The 11,298-nt window shown below is 42.3% G+C and overlaps 1 protein-coding gene across 1 annotated transcript; it reads left to right on the top strand.

Annotated features, from left to right (window-relative positions):
- The first annotated feature begins 878 nt into the window (after positions 1-878).
- ZFAND5 (zinc finger AN1-type containing 5) lies at positions 879-10,692 on the top strand. Its single transcript, XM_084769982.1, has 6 exons — positions 879-1,402; positions 5,135-5,294; positions 5,699-5,810; positions 6,388-6,491; positions 8,485-8,610; positions 9,076-10,692. Exons 2-6 carry the CDS (start codon positions 5,144-5,146, stop codon positions 9,222-9,224), a joined length of 642 nt encoding a protein of 213 aa, XP_084626108.1. The 5' UTR covers positions 879-1,402; positions 5,135-5,143; the 3' UTR covers positions 9,225-10,692.
- The last annotated feature ends 606 nt before the right edge of the window (positions 10,693-11,298 follow it).

Genomic DNA, 11,298 nt, shown 5'->3' with positions numbered 1-11,298 from the left:
CCTGTGTTTGTTTTAGTCAAGGCTGACCCTAAATGGTACCTAGGAGAAAGGCCTAGAGTTCTTTAAATCCCCGAGGTGAAGGGCCCTGACTGCTTAGTTGTCCCTAAGGTAGCCCGTATATGTAGTCTTAAAATGGGTGGTAACTACATTTGTGCCCAGAATCCGTGGAGAGGCCAGTAAGAGGTGCTTCTTCTGCCCGTGCTCTGGGCAGGTACACAGCACCCTGCCCTTGCCTGGGGTCCGTCTTGTTTGTCCCCTCGCTTCATTTCTTCAGTCTTGTGCCGGTTTTCCGTCGCTTCACTGGAATAGTACATTTCCAGAGGTTTCTACAGGCTGGCCTAACAGTTCAGAACGGCGGCGCGGGGCTGGGGCTGGGGCTGGGGCTGGGGCTGGGGCTGGGGCTGGGGCTGGGGCTGGGGCTGGGGCTGGCGGGCGGTCCGAGCTCAGAGCCAGCAGCGCACCGCGACCTTGGGCGGCGGCGGGCCCGAGCTGCAGCCGCGACACCCGGAACCCTGCCAAGCCTCCTCTCGGCCGCGCCTTCCCGTCCCGCTGGGGTGGGGGTGGTGGTGGGGGGGGGGGAGGGTACCGCGGCGGAGCAGGGGAGGAAGCGTGAGAACTGGGCTGCCGAGGGAGGCGGAGGGCGGACAATGAGGTTAAAAATAGACGCGCTGCCTCCGTGGCCCCGCCGCAGCAGCTCCACCCAGGGCTCCGCCGGCCGGAGAGTGACTAGGCTACCGTGACCGCAGGGCCCCGGGCTCGCCCCGCCCCTAAGCGCGGCCCCGCCCTCAGCTGGTGCCTGAGGCCGGGGGCGGGGCCTCGGTCCGTAACGTCACCGCGCTGCCGGCGTGCCGACCGGGTTTTCGCTGACGCATAGGCCCCGCCTCCGCCGCCCTTTTCCCTCAGATCCCGAGCGCCGGTCGGACCTGGAGCGTCAGTCGGCCGGACCGCGGAGCCGTGTGCACGGATCCAGTCGTCCGCTCGCTGCCCGGGAATTCGCGCAGCTTCCCTGGCGGAGGCGGAAGCCCGAAGAGCGCCGTCCTTGGGCCCTGTCGGCGCTGAGGCCTCTTCTCCGCGCGCCTCCTCGCTCGGCCGGGACGCCGCTGTGGAGGCGTGAGGCGGCGGCGGCGGCCGAGCGCCTGGAGCGGCGGTAGCCCGCGGCCTGCGGTTCTCTTCCTCCTCCTCCTCCTCCTTCGCCACCCTCCCACCCGAGCTGCGGCGGGGCTCGGCCGCCTCGGCGCTTCTGCACGAACAAAGGAGGGCCCCCGCGGCGCCGGCGCAGCTCCGCCCGCGGTCCGACCCGCTCCGGCCGGCCGGCGGCCGCTAGCCCTTTTCCCGGAGGCCTCAGCCCGGCCCACCGCCCGGCGTCGCGCGCCAGCTCGCTAGTGCATCCGGGCCCCGCAGGGTAAGTGGCGCGAGCCCGGACGGCGCGGGGGCGGGAGCACGCCCGATCGGCGAGCACAAAGACGGCGCCCGGCCCGGCCCGGCCCGGACAATGCCCGGCGTGCTTGCGGCGCCGTCCGTCCGGACAGACAAAGGCCGAAGCTTGCCGCGGCGCCCGGCACCCTGCGCTGCCGAGTCGTTCCGGCGAGGGGGCCGCCGAGTGCATGACTCAGTGGTTTTTTTGGAGCAGGCCCTACCGGGCTTCCCGGTGCGCGGCCTGCGCTGCGAGGGGGGGGGGGATGGGGACCGCTGGGCCCCGCACTCGGTGGAAATCGCGGGGACCCAGGCCCAGTGGCTCTCTCCCGGAGGAGTTTTTTGTTTTTTTGGTTTTGTTTTTTTTTTTTAGTTATTTTTTTCCAGTGTGGTCGAGCTTCTCTTTCAAGATCGTTTTCATGGAGGCAGATCGAGCGCCTCTCCCTTTGTTTCCTACGGGGAACATTTGTGAAGTTGACATTTTGCTCGCTTTCCGTGCACTCCCCATGCAGCTGTATTTTGAGGAAGATATAAGTTATCTGTGCACTGAAACTGCCTAGGAATATTACCTGAGATAATTAGGGGAAAATAATATATAGGTCAGAGCCTCGTTTCTTAAATTTGGTATTTAGTAGCCAAGGGAATAGTAAGATTTTTAAAAAATGGATTTCATCTTCACATGACTTTTAAAAGTGAGATTTCATTACCTCAGTTGCTGAAAATATTTCACTTTTACCTTTCAAGATTAAGTTTTTAAAGTGTCCCACCTCAAATGAGGGGTTTGTTTTAGTTTTCCGGTGTGTGTGTGTGTGTGTGTGTGTGTGTGAGAGAGAGAGAGAGAGAGAGAGAGAGAGAGAGAGAGAGAGAGAGAGAGAGAGAGAGAAGGTCCGGAGGAGCTTTAAAAAAAAAAAAAAAACTATTTGGCAGAGGTGACTGAGACCTGAAGACTGAGGACTTGCCCAAGGTCAGGCTTAGTGACACCTTAGAGCTTAGAGTTCAGGTCTGACCTCGAGGTTAGTGAGTAGTTATGCCATTTTTAACCATCATGTGTACCTGAAACAGGTATCCATAGTTTAAAAGGAAAACTTCATTCATTTCAGATTTTCAATTGGAAAATGGTGTTTGTTAGTCCAGTGAGGTTTGTTTTAAGCTATGAGCTAAGAAAAGTGAAGTTTACTTTAAAAAACGTCCCCCCCTCAAAAAAAAAAAAACAAACCAAAACCATTCCAGTTATGCCTGGAAGGGCTTATGGGTGAATACTAAGTTTCTAACAACTTGATCTGTTTTCCAGAATATAAGGGAAATACAGTATATCTGAACTAACAAACACCCTGTAGTTATTAAATGTAAGGAGTATTTATGGTTCCGTGCTTTTGAAGTACCATGCTTGCTATTCTCCCCTTACCCCCTTTTCATAACCACATTTTACTTCGTGATTAATTCTGCTTAAGTATTGTGGATTGAAGGTGAGATTGTTCTCTGGGCCTATGACAGAAAACCTGGAAGCCTTAATTGCATTTTGTTTTGTTATGTGAGATATATGAATACTGCATCGTTAGTTCTTGGGGTTGTGTAGGAGTTGGCAGGCTCTGAGATATAAATAGAAGCTGATTTCAGAGGCCCCTGTTGACTAGGCTTTATGTGAGAGCCTCCATCCAGCTCAGCTTGTCACATTGCAGCCTTGTGACAGGCTGGAGCGCCCTCCCATGTGATCTAAGCTTCGGAGAAATATTAAAGCAAGCTGTGCACATGTGATGGCATTTAAGATCTGACTTATACTAAGAGAGGAGGGGAAGCCTTATAGAAAACTAATGGCTTGGTTCTTGATCTTTGTGTTTCAGCTTAAGATTTGAGTTGTGTTTTCTTCAAGAAGGTGGAGAGGCCATTAGGTGGGGTCTTCTCATTAACCTAAGTGCTTTCTTACTGACCTGATGACCTGGTCGGAAATTCCCCAGGTCCTGCTGGCACACACCTGTAATTCTAGCACCAAGCGAGGCAGAGGTAGGCAGATGTAGTGAGTTCGAGGCCAGCCTGGTCTACAAAGTGAGTCCAGGACAGCCAAGGGGACACAGAGAGACCCTGTCTAACTAAAAAAGAAAAAGAAATTCCCTTAGTAGACTTTTTAAGGAATGCCAATGTCACTGGAAGTTAGTGTGGTAAGTGAGATTAACGTTCTTAAGTGTGCTGAAAAAGCCCAACTTTTTGCAGAGGGTAAAGGTCAGTAAAGTGCATGGTGAAAATGAAGATACATAATTTATTATTTGAATCATTTTTCTGTGGTTGTGTTACACTCAACATTTAAAAATTCCAGCTAAAAGTGTTTATTAAACTGCATAAGTGATCTTGATATATTTACACTGCCCTGCTCTGAAATGAGTCAGCTAAATTCCACTCACTATTTAAAGAGACAGTATCAACAGAATTACTACTATTGTTATAAACTGGCTTTTAATCACTGTATACAAGTTTGAGCTGCACAAAATAAGGTGTTCTTGTGCTGTTGTTAACAAGGAAAGATTGCTGTTATTTAACTGTTCAAGATCAGGTATTCAGCAGGATTCTGTCCTGGTCAAATTGCTTATTCCCCTTCATTTTTAGGATTTTTAGTAAAGAATTAATATGGTGTGTCTTACTGTTTAGTAGTTTAAAAACGAGTGACCACAATTTCCTTTTAACCAAATGCTGTTCAGTAATGCTTTTTACATAATTCTTCCCAAAAAATTTCCATAGTGTTTTTTTTCTCTTACACAGTGGGAAACAGTAAATTTAGCTACTTTTTATGCTAATGTAAACAAGTTTGGAAACGTCCTAGGTAATGCTAGCTATGTAAAAGGTTTTTTTTTAGTAGCCTAGTATTAAATATTAACCATGACCAGAGATTGTTTTTATATTGCTGTACTACATCAGGTTTGGGATTAAAAAGGCTTTGGTTTTGACAGAAGAAAAAGAAATACTTGTGAAAGTTAAGAGAGACTGAAATTTTGTGCATGATAATTTTTGCTTTGAAGATCTATAGGTGCCTGTGTCATTTGAAATATGGTGTCCAAGTATGTCTTTAAGAAAGGTTTAAGGTGTGGTTTTAAGAAAGCTATAAATGGCCATAGAGATGGCTTAGCTGTTAAGAGAGTGCATGATGATTTTGTAAGAGGACCTGGGTTCAGTTTCCAACACTCACAGAATGGCTCACAGAGCTTTAACTCCAGTTGCAGGGAATTAAATGAGTAGGTACTGGGGATACATGTGCACATATATACATACAGACAAACACTTACACATAAGAATGATCTTTATTTAAAAACTGTAGGACTAAATCCAGAATTTAGCTAACTTATTGTGGGTTTTTTTTTCCCTCCTTCTGTGTGTGAAGTAACCATCATTTGAATGTTGGCCTGTAGTACAAGAGTAGAAAGTAAAAATGACAATTTTCAAAATTGATTCAGACAACCCTGGCAACTGGCAAGCTGACATTTTCAGGAACTGATATTAAATGGTAGCAGATAAAATCATATGCTTTAATATTTAATGGGTTTTTGGTCCTGGAACAGTTTTTTAACACGCACTGTTTTAAACTCAAGATACTTGTATTTCTGTTTAATTAACACAGTTGTAATTTTTGTTAGTAGTAGAGTTGATGTTTAGAAATAGCAAAGGTGTAGTGATTGCATTGTATTCAATTTAGTTTTACGATATACTAATTTCTAAAATTCTGTTTTGTTTATAGCAGAAAAATATGGCTCAGGAGACTAACCAGACCCCAGGGCCCATGCTGTGTAGTACAGGATGTGGCTTTTATGGGAATCCTAGGACAAATGGAATGTGTTCTGTTTGCTACAAAGAACATCTTCAGAGACAGCAGAATAGTGGCAGAATGAGTCCAATGGGTAAGTTGTTTCCAAGGGGGGAAAAGCTTGAACTGGTGGAGAAAAGACCTAGGAATCAAGAGAATTTTCGAAAATTCAAGGAAAGAATGCCTGACAAGAATTTATCATTAAAGACAACAGCTAAAGGCCTTGACCTGACCACCTCAGGAACAAAAGACTGTTCTGCTGACCTTGTAACATTTTTTAGTTTTCCTTTTTGAAGTTTTGTTTCATACATGTATCTTGTGGGATATGACTCTTTTTTTTTTTGTCTGAATGTCAAGTGTAGGATTGCAGTGAAGTGAAGGTGCTTAGATCACTAAATTAAATGCAAGTATTGATGCTTACTAAGTCTTTACTAAGTGGGTGATTGTAGTGCTGATTTGTTTCTTACAGATCCCTCTTTTTTTTTTTTTTTTTAACAGGTACAGCTAGTGGTTCCAACAGCCCTACCTCAGATTCTGCATCTGTACAGAGAGCAGATGCTAGTTTAAACAGCTGTGAAGGCGCTGCTGGCAGCACATCTGAAAAATCCAGGTAAGAGTGAGTGTTTCAGAGTCTCTAATAGAAAATCAAGATGTGTACGCTATACTAGAGTAATCAAGGTGGCTGCATCAGGTGGCCGTGGCTTTGCCTACATTTAGTACTGGAAGAGCCCGTTGTCTATTAATATCTGGCCCTGGATCATTGAATAAAGGCGTATATCACTGCATATCCCATAAACCCCTCAAGGCCACCGTTAAAAATGTGTGTTCTTATTTCTTTGTAATTGAGGATTAGGGATTGTAAAGAGTAAGACTGTTGACTGTATTACAGTGCATCACAAGGTGTGTTTCAACACTGCTGCTCCTGTTGTCCTTAAATTATAGACACAATTAAAACACTTTATAGATCTACTATGTGATACTATACAAATGTGCAGCCATGAGTTGATGAGCCATTTATCAAATTACTTTATTCTTATTTTTGTTGGGCATCCAATATCTTTTCCAAATTTTTAATCTGGTGCCATTTGATCATGTTACAAATAGATATAAAGTTGAATTGACAACTTATCTCAAAAAGTAGTACCCTTAACATCTTTAAAAATAATTGTTTGCTTGAACTCAAATAGAAATGTGCCTGTGGCTGCCTTGCCTGTAACTCAACAAATGACAGAAATGAGCATTTCAAGAGAGGACAAAATAACTACCCCGAAAACAGAGGTGTCAGAGCCAGGTATGCTTTTTAAGTTTAATACTAGTTCAGTTCTGAATTTCGCAGTATGAGAAAGAATTGAATTGGTGATGGGATTCTCTCCTTTCCATTGAAGGACCGAAGGGAGAGCTATAAAATACAGGCCAAGCGAATAAGTAGTATTTTTACCCTCTTCTCATCCCCTCATTACATTGCCATAACTCTTAAAAACAGTCAGCTAGTCTGGAAACTATATGGTAAGGACTTTGGGAGTTTAAAAACAACTATTCAGTCTCAGCCCTGTCAGTGTTCTGTTAAACAATAAAGCATACTGAATGCTGAGAGTTGTTCAGAGTGTTAGATCCCTATTAAATGTGTTGTAAGACTGTAAGTATGGAAGCACTTTTTGTGTTCAGTGGGTAATAGCTTTGGAGGTATTCTTGTAGCACCAGAAGTTCCCTAACATTACAAGAAGATTGACTCAAGTTAATATCATCTGTGTGCAATCAGTTTGTTTTTGGTAGTGAGGACACAGTGAAGTGTAAAACAATTGGGGGGCGGGCATGGGATGTTAGGGGACTTTAGTTTGTGTTGAAGACTTGCTGATCTGCTAGTTTTTATCCTGCACCTGTGTGCGCGCTCCCCCTCTCCCCCCCTCCCCCCACTATATCAACCTTGCAAAGGCAAATTATTTGGTCATGAAATGGCAGATGAGTATTTAAAATGAGTTCTACTTTGAAATAACTGTCCAAATATGTTTGTTTTACACACATACTTGGAGGTAGATCTGTAGCTAATAACCTGCATTTATTGTTACATGACAGAAATCTATGATTCGCTATTTGTTGTTTCCTTTTTATCCTCCCCTTCCCTTGCATGTCTGAAGAGCTTACTGTTGTAGGTGCGGGCAAAGAAATGGCTAACACATTTCCAACTCCTTCCATAGCACTAGGAAAAATTATATTAAGTAATAGTAGCTTTAAAAAGTAGGAATATTTTTGTTGGTTTGCTACCAGCCTGTTGATTCCACTTTGTATATTGCTAATGTGCATTGAGAAGACATCAGTGGGACATTAAAGTAATTTGCTTATCTTAGAAACTTATACTGAGAGAATTAGAATTGGGATATTGTTTAGGTAGTGGTTTTACCATTGTATATGCCTAAATTTGCTATTCTTCGTGTTTGGATTAATCATAAGGATTTGTAGCTTACCAGATAGGTTTAATACAAGTAGTTACATTTAGGTTTATAACCAAATACAGTTACATTTAATATAAATATAAGCAATTTTTTTGTCTCCTATGTTGAAGAACTAGTAAGGATGGGGCTTTAGTACAGCAGTCTCCAGTTTTTCATTCATTGACAAATCCTGTTGATAGAAATTAACAAAAGGGCATGGCGGTGGTGGTGGTACATGCCTTTAATCTCAGCACTTGGGAAGCAGAGGCAGGCAGATTACTGTGAGTTCCAACATAGTCAAGGCTACACAGAGAAACTCCGTTTCGAAAAACCAAAACAAACAAACAAAAGAAAGAAAAGAACAACAAAAGGATGGGGGGGGGGCTTTTATATGTCTCTTGGTTAGCCAAAGGGACAGTGAAAATAAGGACTGTGTCTTTGACAACAATCCTGGTCTCAAGCCTAGTGTGAGGTTATCTGTAACCCAGCACCCATAAGGATTACGCAGGACAACAGCCTGGGCTACAGAATAAGACCATGTGTCAAAACAAACTGTGGTCTGCCTAAAGATTCTTTTAAGTCTAAAATTAAAACTTTACAGACATATCCAGTATGTTTGATAATCTTGTTTTAGAAAGTGGCTGACTGCTTGTTTTGTTTGAAGGGTCTTCTTAACTGGTCATTTACTACAAGTATATACTAGCATCGTTGGCAGGAAATGTTCAGACACAAGAAGGGGCTGCTTAAACATACATTCTGAATCTTAGCTGTTGTCTTAAATATTCTTTTAAACTTAAATAAATTGTCAGCTGGTGATTTCCAGACAAGTTTTTAATTAATAACCTTGTCTTTCAGTTGTCACTCAGCCCAGTCCATCGGTTTCTCAGCCCAGTACTTCTCAAAGTGAAGAAAAAGCTCCTGAGTTGCCCAAACCAAAGAAGAACAGATGTTTTATGTGTAGAAAGAAAGTTGGCCTTACAGGTATTGACCCATAAAATACTCATGTCTTAAAAGAGTCCAGAAGGAACTTTTTGGTTTTACACATTAAAAATTTCCAGAAAGGGTGGGCTGGTGAGTTAAGTTGGATTTAACTTCCATCTACTTTAAATGTTGGCTTAGTAGTGTAATTATCATTAGCGTCAAGACCTTCTGAGTTACCTTTATATGGACAATCCCTTTTGATTCCTTTGATACTAGGAGAATAGGTAACCGAACTAACAGCAGTGAACACCCACTTAGAGCCAGGTATGAAATGGCTGATTCACTTGAGATTCACACCCATGAATTTAATTCCTAATTGCAGAACCTGCATGAATTCTTTCCCATGGTCAGGAGATGATAGTCTTTCATAATCAAAGCAGTGGCAATCAGTTTCTTTTCTGCAGTGACTAGGTTGCCACCCCCTAAACGGTACAAATTGCCAAGTGATTCCTCTTGTTTGTGCAGGGTTTGACTGCCGATGTGGAAATTTGTTTTGTGGACTTCACCGTTACTCTGACAAGCACAACTGTCCATATGATTACAAAGCAGAAGCTGCAGCAAAAATCAGAAAAGAGAATCCTGTTGTTGTGGCTGAAAAAATCCAGAGAATATAAAATTACTACATGTGAAGAGACTGAAACTTTGTTTTTATTTTAATATATCGTAGGAAAACATTAAAGAGCAGATGCATGGCCATTTTCCTTTGATGTTCTCCAGAGTTTTGCTTTATATTTGTCTGTCTTATAATTGATATTTTAGGATGTTTGGGTGTTTGTTACAGGCAGAATTGGATAGATACAGCCCTACAAATGTATATGCCCTCCCCTCAGTAAAATTGGACAAAAATCTGCACAGCAAATTGAAATACACAGATAATAGGAACAAAATTTAGTTCCACGTGCCAAACTAAATGAATGAAATCTCTGCATGTTTGCAGCATATCTGCCTTTTGGGAATGTAATCAAGGTTTAATCTTTGGCTAATGTTATGTGCCTGTACTTAAAAAAAAAAAAATGGTACACCAGAAAAGGACTGGCAGTCTACTACCATAGTCAAACTTCACCTTAATTTCAACATGACTTTTGGAAGCAGAAAGAAAGCTACAAAACCATTATTTGGTGTCATGTTTAAGCCTGGTTAAATTGGTCCTCTAAAAGTTGTCAATTAGGACATTCTGCGAAAGGTAACATCACAACTGGTTCTAAGTAAAACCATCAAGTTGACAACAGGGTTCCTGAGATAATCTTTGAAGCTTATTGTGCTGGCCTGCACCAGAAGAGATCTGCATTCTCATTCTAAAATTGTAGCACAGAACTGCACTAGGATTTGTTTACAAGAAGAAATTAAACTCTACGTTTGGTTTTCACATACAGCAGCTCTGTTAAGTAACATGCATCTGAATTTTAAGTTGCAAAGGTATCTGAACAGTTCATTTTTCATGTGCATCTTTTGTTGAATGTTTTGGTTCAAGAAAGAATGTTTAAAGCTTTTTAAAGACTTCAGTTCTTAATGTAACTGTACCCTTCTGCATGGAAAATCATAACCAACATGGCTGCAGTAGACTTCTTTAGTGGTATCCAGCACCACTTGCAGAGGGCTGCTTTATCATATTGTATTTGGGTGTAGGACTCTAGTGTTCTTGGGTGTATTGCATGGGCTGCATTATCTACAGCATTGTACAATAACAACTAGAAAAGGCAGTATACTTCACTGATGCTTGTCTGGTAATATCACTTCTGTGTTATAATGGAAGGTTTTTTGTGATGTATGAAACTTGTGTTTTGTTTTGTTTTTTTATATATAAATGAGTATGGTTAGATTAGTGTTGTGGTAATGCCTGTTTTCATCTGTAAATAGTTAAGTATGTACACAAGGCACTACTTCTGATTTATTGCAGTGTTCAGTCCTAGTTTTTCTTCATTAAAACATTCAGTTTTGCTTCAGTTTTATGTACCTTAGTCCTGAGTTAGATTTGCAGATGTGTACAGATAGTTCATATTTATGTATTGCACATAATCATGCTATTCAGCATTGATGCTATATTGTATTATGTAAATAATAAAAACAGTGTACAGAGGGAAAGTTCTTGTTTATTGGGTTTTAAACAGGGAAAATAGGAAAGTTTTCATATTCAGCTTTATAGCTGGTTTCACATAGATCTATATTGCAAATTTGTTTTCCATGATTCTTGAACTCAGTCATGTGAGTACCATGAAACTTTCTCCAATGGGGCACATGCTAGGCAGATTTTGAAGAGCTCAGTGGGAACCGTTAGTATGAAATGGTCCTAAAACTGGAGAAAGGAATGAAATTTAAATAATTACTTATAGCCCTCCCCCCCCCTTGGTGACGCAATCCTAAATGAGAAAGTAGGTATGGGGTTTTTGTTTTGGTATTTTATAGAAAACAATTGTTTTATGTTTGTATGGGTTTGCCTCTAATGTAGAGAGGAAAAACTATGCAGGTATTATACTTAGATGATAAGGAATGACAGTAAATGTTCCAGGCCAACTGAAGTCAAGAATAGAATCACTGCTCTTTAGGGGTGATTTTAGAGCAGAAACAACATGGTTCATATCTATCCATTCTTGAGGAATAATACCCTTGAGTTAAATGGAAATGTTCTACAGAGGTCCATGTATTGAGCAGTAGTATCGTCAGTCTGTAGGATATTGAATCAGTTGAGTT

Source organism: Acomys minous (genome assembly GCF_964271855.1).
Source record: "Acomys minous genome assembly, chromosome: 2".
Lineage (NCBI taxonomy): Eukaryota > Metazoa > Chordata > Mammalia > Rodentia > Muridae > Acomys > Acomys minous.
This window is presented reverse-complemented; position numbering and strand designations above follow the sequence as displayed.

Excerpts from the sequence above, each read along its gene's own strand:
- ZFAND5 (XM_084769982.1), top strand. The coding sequence starts at position 5,144 with ATGGCTCAGGAGACTAACCAGACCCCAGGGCCCATGCTGTGTAGTACA. Across the intron at positions 5,295-5,698 it reads TGGCAGAATGAGTCCAATGG|GTACAGCTAGTGGTTCCAAC; the intron begins GTAAGTTGTTTC and ends TTTTTTTAACAG. Across the intron at positions 8,611-9,075 it reads AAAGAAAGTTGGCCTTACAG|GGTTTGACTGCCGATGTGGA; the intron begins GTATTGACCCAT and ends TTGTTTGTGCAG.